The sequence below is a fragment of the Diabrotica virgifera genome, chromosome 3 (assembly GCF_917563875.1).
Source record: "Diabrotica virgifera virgifera chromosome 3, PGI_DIABVI_V3a".
NCBI classification, from domain to species: Eukaryota; Metazoa; Arthropoda; class Insecta; order Coleoptera; family Chrysomelidae; genus Diabrotica; species Diabrotica virgifera.
Window position 1 is genome coordinate 132,265,171 of NC_065445.1, and position 26,139 is coordinate 132,291,309.

At 35.6% G+C, this 26,139-nt stretch overlaps 1 protein-coding gene across 2 annotated transcripts in view; it reads left to right on the forward strand.

Annotated features, from left to right (window-relative positions):
* Positions 1-26,139, forward strand: part of LOC114340544 (glutamyl aminopeptidase-like) — a 311,863-nt gene that overhangs the window by 205,895 nt on the left and 79,829 nt on the right. For both annotated transcript variants that reach the window (XM_050645536.1, XM_050645537.1), the window contains one exon: positions 17,111-17,388. In XM_050645536.1, coding sequence (XP_050501493.1) covers positions 17,111-17,388 — 278 coding nt within the window. The remainder of the gene's footprint in view (positions 1-17,110; positions 17,389-26,139) is intronic.

Below are 26,139 nucleotides of genomic sequence, written 5' to 3' on the forward strand. Positions count from 1 at the left end.
ACACACACACACACACACACACACACACACACACACACACACACACACACACACACACACACACACACACACACACACACACACACACACACACACACACACACACACACACACACACACACACACACACACACACACACACACACACACACACACACACACACACACACACACACACACACACACACACACACACACACACACACACACACACACACACACACACACACACACACACACACACACACACACACACACACACACACACACACACACACACACACACACACACACACACACACACACACACACACACACACACACACACACACACACACACACACACACACACACACACACACACACACACACACACACACACACACACACACACACACACACACACACACACACACACACACACACACACACACACACACACACACACACACACACACACACACACACACACACACACACACACACACACACACACACACACACACACACACACACACACACACACACACACACACACACACACACACACACACACACACACACACACACACACACACACACACACACACACACACACACACACACACACACACACACACACACACACACACACACACACACACACACACACACACACACATGCTCGTATCAACCCCAGCCCCGGATGACATGTGTGTTCCAATGGAAAAGTGGAACCTACATGTCCGAAGATCAAACCGGTCACACGCCGTAATGGAGTGGTACCTATCTGACCCCCAAGCTATACCTCCACCCCTCCCCATCGAAGGACATACCGAATGGGGAGGCGTTGAACTTAACGTTACTTTGGATCAGTGGCGGCTCGTGATTTTTACCATAGGGGAGGCTATACCTAACTGTAAAATATCTCGGCAAATTTGCACTAGCAAAAAAAAATCCTCCAAAAAAATCTATTTTAAGGCCTCATTTTTTTGACCATTTTGTATTTACATTTTATAATATCATCATAATTCATAATTTCATAATATTATATCATTTTAAAAATAGTTAGTCAAATTGTAAAAGTGTATTACCAAAGTTTGTGTCGTTTATTTGTTAACGATTCTATTTCTATAAGTAGATATGTATATCAAAATAAATACAGATTTGAACTTTTGCAGTCCATACAGGTTGAAGTTTCACATTTTTTAAGATACTCAACTGAATTTTTTTAATTCTAAAAGCGGCCTACTGCGAATCCAAAAACACGGTAAATTACTGATATTTTGCTTTGCATTACAGATATAGGAAAAAGTTATTTGAACAAGTTGTTCCAAATATTACTCTTACCCCACATACCAAATTTCATCACAAAATTCGCACTTTTAGTTTTTTCATTATTTGTAGTCAGGATCCTAAAATTGCAGAGGAGGCTGCTTGCCAATCAGCCGCCCTTGCCCAATCTCCGGGCAGCGTGTGCGTTAAACTATAATGCAGCTCTAAGGAGACCGGGTCTGCGTACACGCTGCTGGGCTGCGCGGAGCATTAGCAAGTGAGATTTTCCGGCCAGTATCCTCCGCTCCAGTTTTAGGATCTTGACTACAAATAATGAAAAACTAAAAGTGCGAATTTTGTGATGAAATTTGGTATGTGGGGTTAGAACATTATTTGGAACAACTTGTTCAAATAACTTTTTCCGATATCTGTAACGCGAAGCAAAATAGAAAAGTAAACAAAACAGTGTAACCTGTGTACAAAATTTATGGGGAGGCTAAGCCTCCCTTGCCTCCTCTGACCAGCCGCCACTGCTTTGGAAGCCCTGGGTAATGGGACATCCTTTGTAATACATTACTTCATGTGGTTAAGCCACCTGGTTTTAGGGGTAGCTAGAAGAGCTTTTCTCCCTATTAATGACTAAGTTAATTGGTAGCTAGAAGAGCTTTTCTCCCTATTAATGACTAAGTTAATTTTTTACTTTACTTTAGACTTGTGTCCTAAAAAAATGTGTTCCGAACATCAAGGCAACGATCTAAATCGGTGTCTCGCTGTCCAGACCATGTGTGCTCGGTCACTCAGCCCGCAAATTGGCAAAATAAATGTTGTTCTCCTCGACGGCTGAGCGCCCGAAAGGTGTGGCCATCAAGCCCACGTCTGTCGGTACGTGACCTCGATGCTCACATTTCGCGGCTATGGTCCATTTGACCTACCTGAAGGGTACTTAGTGCCTGAAGCGCGACATTTGTGTTTCGATATCCTGTGGCTATCTCAATTTTTCATTTTTAAGGGTTTCCTCTATATCCAGCTAACTGCTGTCTAGGCCGTCTATGTACCGTTCTTTGGTTTTCGTCGTAGTTAGTCAATTCTCTTAATAATCTGCTAGGATGGTTCCTGATATTGTTAAATATTTCATGTGCTCTTTCGTCTATCATTCTCAGGACTTTTTTTGTTGCGTATGTCCAAATACGTATCTTAATGAGACATATCTAGGTACATTCAGAGCTTCTCTGATCATGTGGTTTTGGATGGTTTGTATTTTGTTCTTGTTGGTTTTACACGTGTGCCCCCATGCGTCTGAGGCATATGTCAGTCTTGGCAAAATTATACAATTTGCCATCCTAATCTTTGTCTTAAATCTCAGTTTACTCTTTCGACCTATTAGCGATGAGAGTTGACTCCTAAGGGCTTTAGCTTTGTTGATCGTTTGTTTTACGTGTTCTGTAAAGGTCAGCCTCTTGTCCAACATTACGCCTAGGTATTTGGATTGATTTGACCATTCAATTTGGGTATCAAATAGGGATAGTACCTCATTTGGCCTGCCTCTTCTTTTTTGGTACATGAGGACCTGTGTTTTGTCAGGACTGACAGCTATTTTCCACTGCACACACCATTCTTGTAGTTCGTCAAGAGCTCTTTGTAGATATCTTCAGTTCAGTTGGGGCGTCTGCCGTATATATGGTATATAGATATGGCGACAACACTGCCCCCTGTGGCACACCAACCTCCATGGTCCCAACTTCGGACAGGGTTGGCCCTATCCGAATTCTGAACCTCCTGTTGGCTAGGTATGACGAGAGAAGACACGTCATCGCCTCACTATAACCACATTGGTTCATTTTATATAGCAGGCCGTCGTGCCAGACCCTGTCGAATGCTTTACTGACGTCTAGAAAAGCAACCGCTGTATATTTATTTTCGTTGAACCCTTTCGTGATATATTCTGTTAACCTCAGCACTTGAAGTTCACAGGAGTGCTCGGATCTAAATCCAAACTGTGCCTCAGGTATTGTTCCGATTGCTTCAGATTCTTCTTTTAGCCTAGCTAATATGACCCGCTCTGCGATTTTGCTTAATGCTGGTAATAAGCTTTTCGGTCGATAATTCTGTGGAAATTTGCCATTTTTTCCTGATTTTTCAATCATGATTACATGAGCTTCTTTCCATCTGTCAGGAAAATGTCTTAGTCTTAAGATGTTGTTTATTATATTTGTTATGTACACTATTGCTTTTCCTGGCAGATTTTTCAGAGCTCTGTTCGTAATCTTGTCCCGTCCTGGAGCTTTTTTGGCATTAGTATGCTTGATCAGCTGTCTGACCTCTTCAGGGGAGGTGTGTGTAATACATATGCCCTTTCTTATTTTTAGAATTCTACATCTTCGTTTGACTTCTTCTGTGAAGTCTAGATCTTCATCGGGATGATAGTTTTCCCTACATTCTCTCTCTAGCGTGTTTTTCATTACTTCCGCTTTGTCTTCTTCTGTGTACACAATTCCATCTTCACCGTGTAAAGGAGGGTTTGGTTTTTCATATTTTCTTAGTATTTTAGATAGCTTCCAGAACGCGGATTTTTTTGGGTTTAGTTGCTGGATACAGTTGTCCCAGTTTTCATTTCGATGATCGTTTAATTGTTTTTTGACTTCCCTATTCAGCTCATTAGCAATTCTTTTGTCCTCTGGGTTTCTTGTTCTGTTGGCTCTTCTTTTTTCCTGTTTTTCTCGTTTATCAGTTATTTCAGCTCATTGCTGATTTCCCTGAATCTTCCTTTTGTTCTTGGAGTTTTTTCTTCTGTGGTGCTGGCCTCGATAGCGTTTTGTATCGTTTTTTCTAAATCTTTAACGCATTCCTCTAGTTCTTCTTTTGTATTTATTGTTGGTATTGCACCAATAGTTTCACTTAATATTCTTTTGTAGTTTGGCCAATTAGTTCGTTTTTTCTTATAGGTTTGCAAGTTGTTTGTTTCTACTGCTCCCATGGTCAGTACAATTGGGTTGTGATCTTTTCGGAACACACCCCAATACCATACTTTGGGAGCTGTCAAAGAAATGTCACACGCAGACAGAACACTGTAATGTTGGCAATAATGTCATGTTGAAGATGTCCATCTTGTCTCGTGTAAAGATACAAATTAATGTGTTTCAATAAAGTAGTCAAAGTCGGCCCATAGTTTTATTAAATACATAACATTATTTTGGCGACGAGTCCCGATCGAATCCAAGCAGGCAAAGTCCGTAAATTAGTCGTCTGAAGTCTGGCCGCGTGTAAAGTATTTGTGCATTGTAAAGCAAGGTCAAAAAATGTCGTTAATCGGTTCAATAGAGCAGGTCAATCCTAGAGACTCGGACATTTCATCGTATTCGCGGTGTGCAAGTACTTGGAAGGGATACAAGAAACTATCGTGCGCGAATTAATAGCGGAGAAATATTGCAACTATCTTAAATAATTCATATTGTCATTTGAAACTGTCAAATTGACGTACATTTCATACTTACTGTCGTTGAAGAAGAAAAATTATATATTGCTCCACAATATTGATATGATATGCAATTATTATATAAAGGTAAATTTAATTAATTGTAAAAGATAAATGCAGGTTTTTGTTTATATTCGATTCAGATAAATGCAAATTTTTGTTTATATTCGATTCAGAGTTGGACCACCATCTCTATATATCTATTTCAGCATCCTCATGCCTCCTCAGTGAAGCTATGCAGTCACAACTCTAATTAATTGTATTTTGCTTGCAGTACTGCATTTTAATAACTAATTTTATTTACTACATACAATTTTGTACGTTTTAATAACATATATATATATATATATATATATATATATATACATTAGCACTTCGAGCCAAGCAGGCTCATGGCTTGGTTTACAATCTTCCTCCATTCTTGCTTGTTCTTCGCTTTTTCTTTCCAATTGGTTGCATTGAGATACTTCAGGTCATCATTAACTTCATGGCTCCATCTGGTCCTAGGTCTTCCTTTTCTCTTTTTACCACCTATTGTAGCGCTTAACATGATTTTAGGCATTCTAACTTGGGCCATTCTTTGGACATGTCCTAACCATCTAAGTCTTTGTGATCTTACAACTGCAATTATATTAGGCTCCTTATACAATTCTTCTAACTCCTTGTTTGTTCTTCGTGTCCACTGATTGTTGATTATTTTTCCCCCAAATATCCTTCTAAGTATTTTTCTTTCCCATACTTGTAACATTGATTGCTCGGTTTTTGTCATAGTCCAAGTTTCTGAGGCATACGTAACTATTGGTCGTATCACACTTTTATACGTTCTTAATTTAGCTGCTTTGGATATATTTTTGCTTCTGAGTATTTTATTGAGTGCATATATGCAACGATTCCCTGACATTAGTTTTTTGTGTATTTCATCCCGGATATTTGGTTTACTAGAAAATAAGGTCCCTAAATATTCAAATCTGTCTACCTTTTCAAATTTATACATTGTTCCTTCATTCGTTGTTATCATTAAATATTGCCCTTGTTCAAATTTTTTGTCGGTCCATTCCATATACTTAGTTTTTGTTTCATTTATATAAAGTCCTTTTTCTCGAGCTGCCTTTTCTAGTCGTTCTACTACCTCTTTTAGTTGTTCCTTGCTTCTGGATAGAATTACTACATCATCCGCGAATGCCAAACATTGATGTTTTTTGTGATATATATGTCCTGATCTGTTAATATTAGCCTCTTTTATTATCATTTCCAATACTACATTAAATAGCAGTGATGACAACGGATCCCCTTGTCGTACTCCTTCTTTCACTTCGAAATTTTCTGTTAGTTTGTTATTAACTTTTACTTTATTTTCTGTTTTCGTAAGTGTAAGCTTTATCATTCTTATTATTTTTGGTGAAACTTCTAGATTTTTTAACGCTTTATATATTTCTTTTCTTTTTATTCTATCAAAAGCTTGCTTAAAATCTAAGAAGAGTGCCATTGTTGGTTTATTATATTCATAGCTCTCAGCTTGTATTTCTCTTAAAGTAAAGATGTTGTCTATAGTACTTCTTCCTTTTCTAAAGCCACACTGGTATTCACCTATGCTATTGTTAAGACTTCTTGCTAGCTTGTTTTTGATGTGGACTGCTAATATCTTATATATTACATTTAATAGTGCCACGCCCCTATAATTTTGACATTCTGCTTTGTCCCCCTTTTTATAAAGAGGACATATCACTGCTTGCTTCCACTCCATTGGTAGTTCTTCCTTTTCCCATATGTTTTTTAGTAATTTGTGTATTTTGTCTGTCAGCTGCGCTCCTCCATATTTTAACATTTCCGCTGTTATAGAATCACTTCCAGGACATTTATAGTTTTCTAGATTCTTAATAATAATTTCAACTTCATTTAGGGATGGTGCTATATCTTCCGTACTGTCTCTTTGCATACTCATTATGGCGTCTGTGTATCCTTCATTATCGTGATTTATGTGTTCTTCATTTCCATGATCTGTGTCTTCTTCATTGTGATTATTTGTGTACTCCCCGTTCAACAATTCATCAAAATATTGTTTCCATCGTTTTAATATTTCTTGGTCATCAAATATCATTTTTCCTTCTTTATCTTTGTAATAAATGGGCTGTGGTTTATATTCTCTTTTTTGATTTTTAATGCCTTGATATAAATTTCTAATAAGATTATTTTTGTAATTCTCTTCAATGTCTTTCAACTTATCTTCGTAAAATTTTCTCTATTTATTTCGTAAAATTACGCTGGTTTTTCTTCTTTGCTCTATGTAAAGTGTTTCCGCTGTTTTTGATTTCAGTCTTAGACTTTCTAATCGTAGCTTGTTCCGTTTCTCTATTTCTAGTTTGCATTCATCGTCGAACCATGCCTTTTGTTGTTTCTTGATTGGCTTGTCAGTATCATCTGCTACGGCTTTTAAAGTATTTTTAATTAAGTCCCATGTTTGTTCTACATTGTCATTTTCTGTAATAAGTTCCAGTTTCTTGTTAAGTGTCAACTGGTATACCTTTTTTTCTTCTTCTGTTTGTAACCTGACTAGCTTGTTCATCATGCGTTTTTCTCTGTTTCTGTTTCTATTTATAGGTATTATTTGTTTCATTTTTATTCCCACTAAAAAGTGGTCTGAATCTATATCTGGCCCTCTATATGTACGTATATGCATTATGCTTTTTTCTACATCCTTCTCTATTAAAACATGGTCTATTTGGTTTACCGTTTGACCGTCCGGCGATCTCCAAGTGCCCTTGTGTATTTCCTTTCTCTGGAAGTAGGTACTTTTTATTAAAAGGTTTTTTTCTCTTGCAAAGTCGATGAGCATGTGTCCATTGTGATTCGTTGTTGGATGCAAGCTGTATTTTCCTATAGTAGGCTTAAATATGTCCTCTCTACCTATTTTGGCATTGGTATCTCCAAGGACTATTTTGAGATCATATTTGGGGATGGTTTCATATACTTGGTCCAGTAGGTTATAAAACTCTTCCTTTACCTCTATTTCTTTTTCTTCCGAAGGTGCATGAATATTTACAAATGAAATTTTTTGGAATTTTCCCTTTACTCTAAGAACACTCAGTCTATCGGATATTGCTCTGAATTCGACAATTGATGCTCTAAAGTTTTTATGTATTAAAAAGCCTGTACCCAGCATTCTATTTTGCCCTCCACTATTAAAGAATAAGTAATCTTCTATTTCCTGACTGTATTGCCCTAATTGCTTTGTTTCTTGTAATGCGACAATCTGAAAACTGTATCTTTTAAGTTCAAGTACCTGTTTAATATTTTAATAACATAATAGTTTAATAACATAACCTGAATCTTATTTTTTCTTCTTATTATTTTTTTGGACTATGACCTTGACAATTATCCAATAACCGGACTAATATAATTGGCCAATATAATTAAAAGTGCGAATAAAGTTGCAGAGCGTAGAAACCAGGTGTCGCTTTGCCGAACTAGCACGGTCCCAATAGTTGTTTATCTGTAATAAGGTTGAAGATGATAAGAAAGTGCCTTTACTAATAACGTTAATAAGGGAAGAGGCTTACAATGTCCTGAAGGATTTACTAGCTCCAGATTTACCTAGCAAAAATTATTTTGCAGTACTAAAACAAACATTAGAAGATCATTTCAGTCCAAAAAGGCTTGTGATAGCTGAAAGTTATAAATTTTATAATGCAATTCAAGAGCAAAACGAAGGTATAAAGTCTTTTGTGACAAGATTGAAAATCATTGTGACAAGATTGTTATCACAGCACTGCAACTTTGGTCGATTCTTATCTGAATGTCTTAGAGACAGGTTAGTTTGTGGTGTGAGGTCGTATGCCATTGAAAAAAAGTTGTTATCAGAGGACAAATTAACACTTGACAAAGCTTCTGAAACAGCTTTAGCAATGGAACTTGCGAAAGGTCAGGTGAGAAAAATGGGTGCTAAGGGTAATTTGTTTTGTGTGACAGAAAACTTGGACAAGTTGTCATTTAAAAATAAAAATGTCATTAAGAATACAAAATAAAGCACTCCTGGTCCAAGCCAAAATAAAGAGCCAAGAAGTCGGAGAAGAGAGTTGAAGTCATGTTTAGATGTGGTAGGAAACACGAGCCAGAAAAGTGTCCAGCAAAAAGCTGGGAATGTTTTAAGTGTAAGAAGATTGGGCACACAAGTCGTGTCTGCAGAACTGGTAATGTCAATACAATGGAAGAAAATTCAGAAGAAGAAGAGGGCAACAATTCATTGGTTTTAGGTTTTTTGTCTACCTTAGAGTCAGGAAAGGTCCCTCCAGAGAAGGTATGGCTGGAAATTGAAAGTAAGAAGGTTTGTTTTGAAATATATTGTGGTGCTTGCAGGTCAGTTATTCATATTGATGATTTTAATAAGTATTTTCCTGAGTTAAAATTATATTCTGTAAGATATGAATTAAGAGTTCTAACTGGTCAAGGCGTGTCAATAGTAGGTGAAACAGATGTTCTTGTAAAATCAAACAATGAAATTGTCAACTTACCATTAGTAGTATTAAAAAGTAGTCATAAATTTGCACCTTTGTTAGGAAGAAACTGGTTAAACATACTTAACCCCAATTGGAGACAAAAAAATTAATTTTAATGTATCAAATCTCAAAAGTAGTCCTGAGTCCATAAATTTATGTCATTCCGAGTCATAAAGTCAAAATAAAAAGATGTCAACAAATAATGAAATGCATGTCTTAAATTTAGTGTCAGACTTGAAGAAGGGGTTTAGAAATGTTTTTGAGGCCGAGCCTGATTCACGCATAAAATTGAAGTTGATCTTAAACTGAAAGAGGGAGCTCAGCCAGTATTTCACAGGGCTTATGATATGCCATATGCATTAAGAGAAAAAGTTGAGTTAGAATTGTCAAATATGATAAAGTCTGGAATTTAAAGAAAAAAGTAACATATAGTAACTGGGCTAGTCCCATAGTCGTGGTGCCTAAAAAGAATTCAAATGAAATTAGGATTTGCGTGTGTAGACTTTAAAAAAACTCTAAATCAAGCATTAGATGCAGATCATTGTATTTTGACATTACCTGAGGATATTTTTGCATGTCTCAGCGGTAAAAAATATTTCTCGGTCATTGATTTGAAGGGGGCATATCAACAATTAAAAGTAAGTGAGTCAGCACAAAAATTGTTGGTTATTAATACTCACTTAGGTCATTTTTCATATACTAGACTTACGTATGGTGTAAGCTCGGCTTCAGGCATTTTTAAATCCATTATAGAGACAATTTTGTCAGGTTTGAGTGAAACTAAATGCTATTTGGATGATATAATTGTTTTTGGTGCATCCTTGCAGGAATGTTATTAAAATGTGCAAAAGGTTTTAGAAAGACTTACTTAGATTTTAATATTAAATTCAATGAAAAAAAATGTAAATTTTTTAAACCAAAATAGAGTTCTTGGGGCATGTTATTGATGTTAATGGTTTCCACCCTACTCAAGAGAAGGTTGATGCAATAAAATCTGCACCTTCACCAAATTCATTAACAGAGTTAAAGTCTTATCTAGGGTTACTAAATTACTATGGAAAATGTACCCCCATGTTGTCGAGTAAACTAAAACCTTTGTATAGTTTGTGTCAGTCTGGTATTAATATCACTAAAAACTCTGCACAAGAATGTGAAGAAATATTTCAATTAAGTAAAGAACTTTTAACCTCTGAAAGTGTCTTAACCCATTATAATCCTAGTCTGCCAATTTATGTAACGTGTGATGCTAGTGGATATGGTGTAGGATGTGTTTTAAGTCATAAAATAAATAATATTGAAAAACCAGTAATGTTTGGGTCAAGTACTTTGTCTGTGAACGAAAACAATTATAGCAATTTAGAGCGTGAGGCCCTTGCAATTATTTTTGCAATAAAAAAATTTCAAAAATATCTGTATGGAAGAAAATTTGTCTTAATTACGGACCATCAACCTTTAAAGTTCATATTTGGAAAAAAACAAAGGTATCCCGACATGTGCTGCATCTAGAATCACACGATGGGCAGTTACATTATCTAAGTTACATTATCTAAGTATCAATATGACATTCAATATAGATAAGGTTCGTCTATCAGTAATGCTGATGGTTTGTCACGTCTACCTTGTAATAATGAAACAGAGATTTCTGATTTTTTCTATTCGTTTAGTTTGGTTAATCAAATACCTCTTAATGCAGAAAATATAGCCAAGGAAACAAATAAAGATCTAATTTTGCTTAAGGTAAAAGATTTTACTATTTCTGGGTGACCTAATTATGTCTTAGATTCTAGTTTAGAGCCCTATTTTAAAAAACGAAATGAGTTGTCTGTGGAGAGCAATTGCATTTTACTAGGGAATAAAACAGTTGTACCAAAAGTCTTGCAAAATGAAGTTTTAAAGTTATTTCATGAACAGCATGATGGAATAGTACGTATAAATGTAAAATGCTAATGCGATCCTACTGTTGGTGGTCTAATATGAATGAGAGTATAGAAAGATTTGTAGCATCTTGTGACATATGTCAACAGAATCAAAATTTTACTAATAATAATAGCATGTTGTCATCTTGTCAATTCTTTTAGAGTTCATATTGATTTCTTTAAGAAATTTGGATTTAATTTTTTGTTGCTTTTGGATCAAAAGTCTAAATGGCTAGAAATCAAAATGATGAAAAATGGCACATATGCTTCAGAAACAATTTATGAGTTAAAAACTATTTTTGCTAATTTTGGTCTTCCAACAGAACTAGTTTCTGATAGCGGTCCTCCATATAATTTTACAGAATTTGTGTCATTTTTGCAGGCAAATGGGATTAAACCTGTTAAGTTACCACGATATCACCCACAAAGTAATGGGTTGGGTGAAAGGGGCGTTTAAACAATTAAAAAAGCTTTAGTAAAAACATTGTTTTCAGAAAAGGGAAAGATATGTCAGACAAATGACAAAAATAAGCCTAGAACACGCTTTGATTTGTGAAAACCATCAAGTCAAAATAAATGTATTAAATCTAATAACATAACTATTCTATCTTTATATAAGATAAACCAAAATGTTTTTGTAAAAAATAAGCGTACTAAGCTGTGGCAAAAGGGTGTTATTAAAAAAGTCCTAACTTTTAGTACATACCAGTGGTGTCATGGTGTGGGAACGCGTGGGAACGCCGTTCCCGCACTGGTTAAGAAAAGAAAAAAAAATAATAGAGAATTTAGGTTTTGTAAACAAAAATTAGCAGTGCGTTCCGGCACTGCGTTCCCACACTGCTAATTTTGCCATGACACCACTGGTACATACCTTGTTCAAATAGAGGACAATATTAAGTTTGTTCACTCAAATGATTTAAGAAGTAGTAGTGTTTTACCGGAGGTGCGTGATGTAGGTGCAACCAAAAATAAGTGCTAGCTCGTCGTTAATTTTAGATAGAGGTAATAAGAATCTTGTCATGGAAGTTGAAGTTGCACCAAATAATTTTATTCAGTCACCAGTTTTAAAAACAACTCAGCATGCTGTTAGTTCTATTACAACTACAGCTCCACCTTCTATTCAATCACCCCTACACACTAGATCTGGTAGAATGATTAAAGCACCTACCAGATTGAATCTTTAAAAAGAAGGGGAGAAATGTTGTATATTTACTAATTTAAGATATGGCATTTCGGAACACACCCCAATACCATACTTTGGGAGCTGTCAAAGAAATGTCACACTCAGACAGAACACTGTAATGTCGGCAATGATGTCATGTTGAAGATGTCCATCTTGTCTCGTGTAAAGGTACAAATTAATGTGTTTTAATAAAGTAGTCAAAGTCGGCCCATCGTTTTATTAAATACTTAACACTATACAGGGTGGTGAATCGTAAAACAAGCCATAGGAAACTCAATGTAAAATCCTAAACTGTTGAATTCCTGCTTCCCTAATTATTTTACATCAAAAGTCATGAGAAGCCTCTATTTATAGAGGATTGACATCAGTATTAAAACCAAAAGTTACAATTGCTCTACGATTTAAATACATTCCAAATTTTTTAAAAATATAATGTATTTGTACATTAGGTATGTGTGTGCATATTTTGCCACACGTTACTATTTAACTAACAGTACCCGCACTATTGACTGAAGAAAACATCTTTATTATTAATACTTTCTCCTTAACTGAGGGCATCTTATCAAGTTTATTGTGTTTTCAACAATAAATGATAAAATAAATAAAAAAGTGACAGTTCAAAATATTGTTAATATAATAGCTTCATTGTCACTAAATGCAACCTTATACACACTATTGCACTGTGAGTGGCCTATTTTTGGCGTGATACTGTTTAAAATGTATTATATATATTTTTTGTAACATTGTGAATAATTATTGTTTATAGAACAATTTTAACAGTTGTTTTCAATGTAGATTTCAATCCCCTACAAATAGTTTCTTATGACTTTTGATGTAAAGTAATTAGGGAAGCAGGAATTTAACAGTTTAGAAATTTACATTGATTTTCCTATGGCCCGTTTTCCAATTCACCACCCGGTATACTACACACATCGGCTTTCGTTTCACTTTAGGTTTTGACTTAATTCGTTTGAAAATAAATCGTGACGCATGGGAAAAGTTAGAGTTGACGAACAATATTTGATTATTTTCCTTAATACCTACATACCGTATATTAAGAAAACCTATAAGTTTCTTACAGAAATTTTACCGTGTATTTTTAATTATTACGAATTTAGTGCGAATAATACTTTTTTGAATTTTCACTTATTATTAACACGGTATCTTTTACACTTAAATAATACCAGTAGAATTACCATATCTTCATTATGGTACGTCTTATGTTATTACAAAAAAAATGACCTCTGACTACCACAACAACTTTTTGGGGCAATCACAAAAGTTTAAGTAATTTTTACAAAAGTTATTAACGATTAAGGATTAACGAATGGTAATCGAAAATTTGAAAAAATCGCATTTTTCGCACCAAATTGTTAATAATTTAAAAACAACACCAAAATTTCTGCACAAAACAGGTTTTCTGTACTGTTCAGAACAATAAAATATTCTGAATCTTCCTAATAACTCAGATATAGACCATCATATCCAGCCCCAAAATGTTTCTTAACACTAACTTTATTAATCTTTCTTTTAATCTCCTAGACCTAAACGAAGCCATCTCCTCATTAAAAACTCAGCTACGGGTCCAAATGATATCCCATCAATATTCTTAAAATATCTTCATCCAGATATACATCTCAAACTATTAAAGTAATATAATAAGATCTGGTCTCAAAAACAATTCCCAACGTTTTGGCGACAAGCAAGTACAATTCCTATGAGAAAGAATGACTCATCTCCAAATCTTCTACAGTCATATAAACCAATTTGTCTCACTTGTTCACTATAGGTTGGTCCCAAGACGACGCATTTGTACGATCCCTTGAACCGTCACGAAATCGATTGGACTGTTTTAATGGGCAGTTTAATGAACGGTTTAATGAATGGTTTTCTTTCGATCCCGAACCAATTACCGGTACGTAACCCTCTTGGAACGTATTTGTGTACCATTTCACGTTCGAGTTGCGCCTGAACCATTTTCAGTACGAGTACCACAGTACCACTACTATTAGTTTGCTGGATGGTTAGAAATGATCATATTTCTAACGTGTTCATTAAACATCACGTCAACTTCAAAATCTTCCTCAGAATCGATATCTGACATAAAGTCGCTGTCTTCTATGAAAAGGAAAAAAAATAAATTATCCATATTTTTAAGATTAATTTGAAAAAAAAAGAAATAATAATTATTTAAACGAAAATCAAGATTCACAGGTACCTACGAATAGCGTGGATTGTGGATTATTCTATTATTGAATCATCAGCTGATTTCATAGCAGTAGCCAGCAAAATGAAAACAATCCTAACTGAGCAAGTCAGTACAAATAGTTTCTGCTTGAAGGAATGTATCAAAAGGACCGTTCAGTTGCCGATTTCGAAACGGTACATGGATCGCTTGGAACAACACAGTGTACGATACAAATCATCGTTCATGTTCGCTTGGAACGCATTTTTTATAATGCGCATGAGGAGGGTAGTACGAAGAACGGTTTTCATGTCACTTGGAGCGCGCCTTATGTAAACTATGAGAAAAATGGTCAATAAGCGCTTGCTATGGTATCTCTAGAAAGAAATAATCTTCTCGGCCCATTCCAAACAAGCTTCAGATCAAATCGAAGTCCAATGGATAACTTTGTCACGCTACACTCCGAAATCGTTAACGCATTTTCGAATAGAAGCGAAGTCATAGCAGTAAGTTTAGGTTATTAAAAGTGTATTCGAAACTGTACAAAGACCTCTAATCGTCAGACAATTATTAGACTATAATTTAACTGATAATATTTAGATATTTGTAGAAAACTTCCTCGATCTTTTAGAGTACCTATGTATTAAAAATATAAAAATATAAAAACCACACGCTGGTGTGGAAATTGAACCAGTGCACATTGTGTTATTTATTATAAGTTTTATTGTTTGGTTTCACCACTAAGAACTGTTCGTACCAAATGTATGTACATATTATGTATAATGTATGTATATTGTTATGCTGCCCTCGAATACGAATTATCTACCCAGGCCTCTAATGGGTACAGTAAAGTTAGGACTACTGTGAAAGAGGATGAGCATGAAGACAAACTGGACCAGACTGACAATATGACAATGGGCATATCATACAAGAAACCGAAGACCATATGATGCTGGAATTGTGGTGAAATAGGACACGTACGAAGTTCGTGTAAGCATCGCAGGTATGACACGAATCAAGAAACTCACCAGCATGAAAAGTAAGTAGAACGGGTCGGCCTTAGGGGGGCAGGTTTGACCCTGGACCGTTCCAGACCCTCTCATACTAATAGCGTCTTTGAAATGCCGTGAAGATAGTATATAGGTATGTAGATGGAGAAATAAACGATAAAAAGTATACATTGTTGGTGGATGCCGGAGCGACCAGGAACATATACGACCGTCAGTTATAAACAGCCGTAAGAAACTCCTACCAACGGCCGACGAGGTTACCAATGATCCTGGGGGGTAGTTACGACTAAAGTACATCTCAAAGGGGGGGTTATAACTCCCAACTCCCCCTACACCCCCTAGGTTACGCCCCTAGAATTTGCGACTGCGGACTGCCACAGGTGAAAATGCCAACATCGCAACACTCACGGAGAAATCCAGATACAATTAGGAATTGAAGCAAAAGATTTCATCCATACTGTCAACTGTCATAGTTGCTGACATTGAAGAAGATATTATATTAGCAATGGACGTAATGAATTTGCATGGATTTTAAAAATATATAGAGTAATCAAATTTGGCAACGAGGGGATATTTCTTGCTAAAAAAATTCTCGTAAGACTGATTAATAATGTCAATGACTACCCAGTGGCCATCAAGAAGGATACAAAAGTAGGAACTTGTGTATCCGTGACTGACGTCCATAATCCGTCAGAGGACAACATCAGATAATTCCAACGACAAGTTCGACCAAATGGTTGCAGTTGCAAGGCAGTCTCTAAATCAAGTGGAGAAAAGGAAATTAAGGGAATTTCTTCGGCGATACCGTGACATATTCGTAGCAAAAGGAGGAAAATCGGGAAGAACTACCGTTGTCAAATATAAAATTGACACTGGTAACGCTAGGCCAATTCGTCAAACACAGGCGAAACCACAGGCGAAATAATCGTTTTGGGGAAGACTGTTAAAGACCATCTGAAGAATTTAAAAAACGTTTTTAATCGCCTTAAAGCTACCCAGTTGACGTTAAACCCCCAAAAGTGTCAGCTATTTCAAAGTTAAGTCAATTATTTAGGTCATATAATCAACAAAGAAGGAGTGGCAGCGGCTAAAGGAAAATTCGATGAAATTAAGGAATCGCCTGAACCGACTGAAAAACATCAAGTAAGAAGTTTTCTGGTACTATGTACTTACTATCGTAGGTTCATTAAGAAGTTTGCAAATACGCTAAGCCATTAACGTGACTTACATAGGAAGCGAGGGATTATTGCTGGGATGGAGACTGCCAAACGGCCTTTGAAACTTTGAAGACGCATTTTATCATATAAATGTATGTATTATGTATAATGTACAATATTATTATCAGTAAACCAATCGTCGTTTTATTAATTTCTGTATACTACACTCGATTGTATCAAGTAAAACTTAAGGGAGCAAAGATCTAACAATTCTTATTTTGGTATCAGCAATTATTTCGTTTTTCTATCCATAATAGAAAGTCAGTAGTAAATAGAAATAGTGTTATGGTCCACAGAAAGTAGAGAGTTTGTAGAACTAGTTAAGTCAAATTGTTTATTTCTATTTTTGTTGAATAATTCTTATAAGTTCACGTTTTCAGGCTTCGGCAATTCTATTAATGTTGGAGGACCAAGTTGGCCAGGAAAAATTCAGAGAAATAATCAAGAAGTTTTTAAAGAAATACGCCTATCATACAGCTACTACCAATGATTTTATTACAGTCGTAGAAGAAGTAGTGTCAGATATGCCTTTAAGAACGTTTTTCGAGAGTTATTTGTACCAACATAAATTTCCAGTTCTCAACATCGATATTGTAGATAACTCGACGTATGTTATAACACAACAAGTTAGCGAGACTGTTCATCAAGAAAAAATTAAGTAAGTACTTTTCCCCGTGCTAATACTTTTTAAGCATTATTTTTTCAAAGGATAAAAATTATTTTGATTTTTTCTTAAGGCCTATTCTCACCATCAAATAATTTGATCAAACTCGTTTGAGCAAACTGAAAGTGACAGTTAGTGACGTCACATCCTGAGTTTGTTCAAATTATCTAATTCAAGAGGTCAGTTTGCTCAAACTGCAATTTGGATTGGTCGAAAAATATGTAACGACTTAACGACAAATGACAATCAGCAGTAGCTGTTAGACATAACGTGATGGATTTTAATTTGTATGTAAATAAATTAATATTGAAACAAATGAGAACCGTTGAAAAATCCTATTTTATGAACAATAATTTTATTAATACTAAAATTATTGTGCTACACCTACAGTGATTCACAGCTTAAATTAAATTCTGAAATGATGCAGTATTAGTCCTGTCGCCAGGGGGGGTACAACGGCCTCCTGTATTCAGATGGACTTACCCAAGTTTTTTTTATGTATTTTTACCTGTAGAACACGAATTTTTTGGGTAACAGTTGATCCGGATGTCGAGAAGATTGTTATAAACCAAGAAGTTGAGGAATCACATAACAGCGATTTCTGGCAAAACAAAACATTTTTTTGTATTTTTTCTGCCATTCTAACCAAAAAAGTTCCTACAAATTTTTTCGTACGATGCATAGTTTTCGAGATAAATGCGGTTGAACTTTAAAAAAATGGAAAAATTGCAATTTTTGAACCCGAATAACTTTTGATTAAAAAATAAAATAGCAATTCTGCTTATCGCATTTGAAAGTTCAAGTCAAATTATATCGGTTTTAATTATTTGTATTGCTAAAAATCTATTATTTTATTGTTAAAAAAAGCTATAAACACCTAGTGCTTGAGTGATGTTTTTAATGATTTCTCATTTAAAATCGAACGAGTAGGTAGAAAAGGTAAAAGTGCAAGTGAGGCTATTTCTACGTAGCATGCTTTAAAACGCATGTATTAGGCACGGGAAACACTATGTGTTTATAGCTTTTTTTAACAATCAAAAAATAAATTTTTAGCAATGCAAATATTCAAAACAGATATAATTTGACTCAAACTTTTAAAGGCGGTAAGCAGAATTGCTATTTTATTTCTTATTCAAAGGTTATTCGGGTTCAAAAATTGCAATTTTTCGATTTTTTGAAAGTTCAACCACGTTTATCTCGAAAACTATGCATCCTACGAAAAAACTTGTAGGAACATTTTTTGGTTAGAATGACCCAAAAAATACAAAAAAATGTTTTGTTTTGCGAGAAATCGCTGTTATGTAATTCCTCAACTTCTTTGTTTATAACAATCTTATCGACATCCGGATCAAGTGTTACCCAAAAAATTCGTGTTCTACGGGCCAAAATACATAAAAAAAGCTTGGGTAAGTCCATCTGAATTAAGAAGGCCGTTGTACCCCCCGGCGACAGGACTATATGCAGTCCCTACTCAATACTAATTCCTGTCAGTGGCTCAATATTAATTAGAAAAAATATTACATGCTGAAAGTAAGTTACTATTAAGTCTTCTAAAATAGCGTAAACTATATTTTGGGTTTCAAATATACCATACCTAAATAACAATAAACCTTTAATCTTTTTGAATCATGTACCTAGTGTTGCTCAAATGCAAGACCACGACGAGACTTAGACAATACACCTGGTCTTGGTTTTGGTCTTGGTATTGCACTCTCGGTCTTGGTCTTGGTCTTAGTCTTGCAGCGTGAGTCTTGCAAGTCTCGCAGTTACCCATTAGCCTATTGCTATTTATTTATTAAGCGTTAATTTAGATCTTAGAACAACGTACAGTTCACAGATTCTAAAAGTGCCGGTGGGAGATGGCGTCTATTCGAGTTTAGTTCTAGCAGCCGTAGAGCTAACATCGTTTAATAGTGGCTTGTGAATTTAACCAACATAAGTTAAAAGTTTTTATTGTAAACACAACTGTAAGTAGAAACACTGAATTTTTAAAAAAGAAATACAATGTACATTTCAACGATCTACTCAATCGAAACCTGAATATTGCCTTAGAACAGTTGAATAGTTTTTACTATAAACACACCTGTAAGGAGAAAAACCTAATTTTTAAACAAGAAATACAATTTACATTTCAACGATCTACTTAATTGAAACTTGAATATTGCCTTAGACAAAAACTTAAGTAATTAGTGGTACCTTTAATAGTATGGTTAATATTACTATAATGGATTTAAATTGTCAGGCATGCCATAAAATTATAACACCGACAGATTGTAGCCAACTGGAATGTTCTGGATGCAAAACAACATGGTACGGTGTCTGTGCTCAACCCCAACCCTTAAATTTTTCACCTGCAACATTGTTGATATGGAAGTGTCAAAATTGTACCACAGCAGCAGATGCTAGCACAATGCACTTCAACGCAATTATGGCTCAGCTTTCTAATTTAAGTAACGCTATCGCAACATGTAACACTCGAATGTCTAACTTACATAATTTAGTAAATTCTCAGTCGACAAAAATTGACGCTTGCATCTCGGAAATAGCGGTTCTAAGAGAAAACGAACAACTAAAAATTAAAATCCAGAAAATAGAATCCTCTCCTCCCGAAAATATCCTTATAGAGCTGGCTGATAGAAAACAAAGGGAAAAAATGTTTTGCTCATGGGTATTCCAGAAAATACAGAATCCGATGAAGTTAATGCACAACAAATATTAAATTAGGTAGCGCCTTACTTACAAATAGCTTCGCATCGCCGGCTTGGCTATCCTCGCCAAGATATGAAACCAAGGCCGCTGAAAGTTACTTTGATGTCCAGTGAAGATGCCCTTTTTGTTCTTAAAAATAAATCTAAACTGAATCAAAACTCAAACTCAAACATATACATAAAACAAGATCTGACATCTTGCCAGTCAAAATATCTAGCTGAATTACAAACAGAGCTACAAAGTCGTATAGATAATGGGAAGAAAAATTTATCGATTAGATACATAAACAAAATACCTAGAATTACTACAAGAGGAACAACCAAACGTGGTAGAGAGGAACAGGAATTACCTAGACGTGAAAAGGGACTCAAAACTTCAAAGCTTGCTTTATGTGGGGCAAACTCATCTGTACCTGAATAGCAATCATTCAAAATAGTATTTTGGAACTGTCAAGGATTTGCCAATCTGGATGAATTTGTTAGAGATTACAATGATTTTTCGGTTTTATTTGTTACTGAAACATGGCTAGAGGAACTGGTCCGAATATGGGCCCCCTATTTGCTTTTTTATCGAAACTTGCTTATATATTTTTATAATAATTTCCAAACGGCATTTATACATGCTACAAGACATTAGCAAAAAAACTGCTAACTATGTATTTTTTATTATAAAGTTTATTTATTTTATAGGTAATAATATGAAGTGGGGCATATTTTTCTAAGCAGGCCAGGCTGTCTGAAATATGGGCCCCATTCAAAAACTAGCAAAATTCTCTTTTGACAACAAAAATATGAATTAACTTAGCCAACAATTTATGTTTAAGGAATAATAAACATATCTCTGAAAAAATAAAATAAAATTATCTACAAAAATCGCAAACGTAAGAGTATTTTTAGCTCGAGCACACTGTTCATCTGCCCAGAGATTGGACATTAAAAATTGAACCCATGTTACTCCTCTGTTTTTCACAAAATAGACATGTGGCGCCATTGCTTTCAGGAGAATACTGTTCTATCTGTGCTATGTCAAGGTCTTCATCAACGGGCAAACATTCCTCTTTCTCTTCTTCATTCGAACTGAATTTGGTTTTGTTTTTTCTCTTGGGTTTCTGTATATTTTATTTCGACTTTAGCGCAGAAACTCTTCGCTTCCCCTTTCCTTCCTTTATCTTTTCATTTTATTTTGATTCAATTGAAAATACTTTTCTCTTTCCCTTCCCTTCTTTTGATTTTCTTATATTCTCAATTGATAATTCAAGGCTTGATTTGTACGGAGATGAAGTTATAACTTGAGACTGAGAAGTTTTCCTTCTTCAAAGACGCTCGCTTCGTAACTGATGGGACAGGTGAAAAAACGCATGTTGTGTTCCTTAATGGTCGATCTGGGTCTTTAGAATGACCTGGTCATTGATCTTCTGAACGAACTGTTATATTTTCTGAAGAAATCGTTTTGCAAAGTCACTTGTCAATCCTTTCAAATAAGTTTCAGTCGAGTTACATGTTTTCTCAGAATCAAGTTTCTCAGCACTGAAATCAGCACCAGAAAAAATGGTTATATTTATTGGCCCTATTCTTGTTACTTTAAACCCATTCTTAGTTATCTCTGCGGTCTGGAATTTTAGAAATGCTTTTTCCATCAGTTCTGCTAGATCTATGCAGGCGGTCCGAATATGGGCCCCTAGCCCATATTTACGTCACACAAGGGGCCCATATTTCAAAATATGTACGTCCAAGAAGAATGTAAGCTTATGATTTTGTAACTATTTATTGTTCATAATCTACATTTAAACCTCTTTCCTCCTTTTTTCTGTCACACAAGCATAATATATCAATTCCTAAATAAAGTTAATAAACACAAATATCACGTAATATAAACTTACCCAATAAAATATTTTCAAAAGTCAAAATCAAACGGTCTACACTGTATAACAACAATATATGTACTGGTCGAGGAATCTGTAAATATATGACAAAAGAGGGGCCTTCTAGTATATTTGGGCATTTTCTAACAGATAGCTCTACTTGTTTCATAGATATTGTGGGGGCCCATATTAAATACATAGCCCATATTCGGACCAGTTCCTCTACTTATTGAGTGTAATAATTCGTCAATTGTTTTGTCATCCTATAATGTTATAAGTAGTCCTGCTTCGAAGGAGAAATCCGTGGGCAGAGCAAGCGGTGGTATCTGCATATTTTAAAAAAATGTATACAACTGTGTAATTTTAGAAAAAACACCGTGGTGGCTATTTTGCAGACTGGTTTCTCCTTCGGAAGAGTCTATTATTATTTGCACAGTATATTTTAAACCGTCCTTAGATATTGTGTATATTCTAGAACTTTTTCAAGTATCTCTGTCGGAAATTCTAGAAAACCATTTCGATGTTCCGCTTCTAATCGGCGGTGACTTTAACAGTAGAATATCAGATATTGGAGAAGTTCCGCCAGAGATGCTGGATGGCACAAATCTATCGGAGTATCGTCTAAGCAATGACCTGGTTTTAAATGCTAAGGGGCGCCATATTATTGATTTCATGAACACCAACTCTTTCTGTCTACTTAATGGGAGGACTGAGTCTGATACACCGGCACAATTTACTCACATTAGCAAAGCTGGAAATAGTGTAATTGACTTAGCATTTATCCAGAACAGTGCAATATCTATTATCCAAGATTTATGTGTAATGAACCATAACAGCCCTTCTGAGCACTTTGGTATACTGGTAACTTGCGTTTCCGACTTTTTTCGAGAAAGTCGTTTCAAAAAAGCACTTCCTATACATAAAAAAACTATATATCAATGGAATACTGACCTTGCCTTTTTCTATAAAATTTCTATGCAACATTCGAATAAAACGTCTCAATCTACAAATATTGATGCACAGGAACTATACAATAATCTACTGTCAGCAATTAAAGAACTGCTTCGCAATTACAACTTTGTAAAGAAAAATCCTTCCCGTCGTGTATCAGGCAAAGTCCTCCATGGTTTGATCATGAATGTACTCAGCTAAAAACAACATCAAATGTACTCAAAACAGCTAAAGCAAATAACTTCCGCGACCCCTATAAAACAAATTTTTTAACATCAAAAAAGCCTATAGACAAATAATTAAAAAGAAAAAACATATATATTTTCATAACCTGTATTCTCAACTTGCAAACAGCAGGGACTCCAAAACATTCTGGTCAGTGATTAAGAAATTTCGGAAAAATCACAATACCTACTTCTTTTATCGATGTAGACGTTAGGGTGGGTCGAAAAAAATCGATATTTTTTTTTCGGATCGTAATACCGCGGAAAAGTTGCTAAATGGTATGACTAAAAAGGGGAAAAAATATTAAAATTATCGGATGTTATCTTCCGTTCGCGCATAAGCTCTAAAGTTTTGAAAAAAATAATTTTTTTTTGAAAATTTGTAATAATTTTTTTTACGATATTTAATATGTAATAGTGAAAAATTTCATCTACGACACACTAATAAAGTAATATAAAAATACCGGTATTGCACTTCAACATCTTCCGTTCGCGCATGGACATCCAAATATAGCCAAAATACAAGAAAATCGGATTTTTGTCCTATTTTCTTTTCATGTATAGTTACAGATATCAATAATGTAATACCTAATATCTGATTATACATGTTCTGATAGTTAAAGAAAAAAATTCAGACGTAATTAGGCTTGGTTTTTCGATCGCGCACAGCGATACAAAACTTACTGTCAGCGCCACTAGCGGGTCAACGACCCACGCCGCGTCACGTGATACCCCCTCTCCGCTGCAGGCAGCCATTACACTGGTCCGCCGCGCAATTTTGTGTGCCAGTCTGCTGTTGTCTCTTGAGTGCGGTGGATGTGTTGCGTAGTGTGTGTTCCAAATTTCATATTTTGGTGTAGTTTTTTGAACAATTGTGCAATGAATGATGGCATTATCAAAGACAGTGATCACTAGACAAGAATTCCAGTGTCCGTTTTTCGGTACACCAAGAGACTTGCCGCCTAACAAGCTCCCTATAGGAGAGGACGTTCTTCGATGTATATCGAATGAGAGGTATAATTTAGCAGTTAAAGTAAACAACAAAAGAGTTAGTTTTGGACAAGTAGCCAATACAGTAGCTGGCAAAATAGTGTGTTTGTACAATAGAGCATCAATTCCCACCGTAAGTGATAAGAGAGTAGTACAACTGTTGACTGCACTGCATGACAAGTATTATAGTTTAAGAAAATCTCATACTCGAGACAAAAACAAGGAAGTCTTTAAGAGAAACCTTGATGATTTTAAGAAAAAATGCTGTTTGCTTTTTGACATTGCGGCATGCAAATGCCCCATTGCCCTTGAATGTACCTGTCATAAAACATCGGATCAATGCCAGTGTATCTGCTCAATAACTTGTACTTGTGAAAAGCTTAAAAAAATACCTTTACTTGAGCTGAAATTTATCTATTCACTACGCACTCACGGCATTGGCAAAATTGGAGGTGTGGACTTAAATGAAACAAAGAAACGTGCCAAATCTTTACAGAGGAAATCTCGTTCCAGCTGTCCAAAACCAAAAGTAGATGTCCAAGTTTCCGAAACTGAACAACGTGATGAATCCTTGACCTCCAGTGACGATTGCAGTGACAGTGACCAAGAATTCATACCTGAATCTCCAAAAAAGAAATCCGGTTGGCAAATGAGGATTAACCTTAAATCTACTGCATTAACTAGTGATCGTTACGGTGTTTCCGATCGTGCTACAGCAGCAATAGCCTCAAGTGTTTTGCAGGACGTTGGCGTGGTAACTAATAGCGACAATTCACAAGTAGTTGACAAGTGTAAAATAAGAAGAGAAAAACACAATGTTAGGGCTGATTTGTCCAGTTCTATAACAGAAAATAAGCTAATTGGGCTATATTTTGATGGCCGTAAAGACGACACTATTGTGGTACAAGAGGCACATTCAAAACGATTTAAAAGAGTGGTAAAGGAGGAACATTACGTGCTTATACAAGAACCTGGTAATATATTTCTGGGTCACGTGACCCCGAATTCAGGAAGTTCAGAGGATATTGCGACCTCTATTATATCCTATTTGACAAGCAATGACATTTCTTTGGACGAATTAGTCGTTATTGGCTGTGATGGCACCAATGTTAACACCGGATTGAAAAACGGTATAATACGCCGTATTGAAACACACTTAGGTAAGCCTCTGCAATGGGCAGTTTGTCTTCTTCATTTTAATGAACTACCCTTCCGCCATTTATTTCAGTATTTAGATGGTAAGTCGACCGGGCCAAATTCTTTGAAAGGACCGATTGGTGGGAAATTGATCAAATGTGAAACACTTCCAGTAGTGCAGTTTGAAAGTATTGATTGCCAAATCCCTGAGATAGACAAAAAAACTCTTAGTAAGGATCAGAAGTATTTGCTGGAAATATCAGAAGCGATTAAATCAGGTGAATGCCCAAAAGATTTATCAATCAGGGATCCAGGACCTTTGTCTCACTCAAGGTGGCTAACAACAGCGAACCGTGCTTTAAGACTCTACATTAGTCAAGAAAATCCAACTGCTGAGTTCCAGGAAATAGTAATATTCATTCTGAAGTCATATATGCCGATGTGGTTTTGTATTAAGAAGACCAAACTTTTTACTGATGGCCCTAAGCTCGTGCACCAATGTATTGAAACCTCAAGATATCTTAAAGATGAACTCAAAGCTGTAATTGACCCAGTTATAGAGAGAAATGGGTTCTTTGCGCATCCAGAACATGTTATGATTACTATGACTCAAGATCCCAGAAAACATATAAGAGAACTGGGCCTCCGCCGCATCATTAAGGCAAGAGAAAGAGACCAAAAGAGGAAAACAATTCGAACGTACGTGGCACCTAAGCTAAACTTTTCCGCAACAGACTACACGGAATTAAATTATTGGACAAACTGTGAATTTTCTTCGCCGCCTCTATTGAAAGATGTCACTGATGATGAACTGAAAACCTACATCAAAACAGAAGAAGTACCGAAGTGGGAAATCCTATCACAGAAGATGCC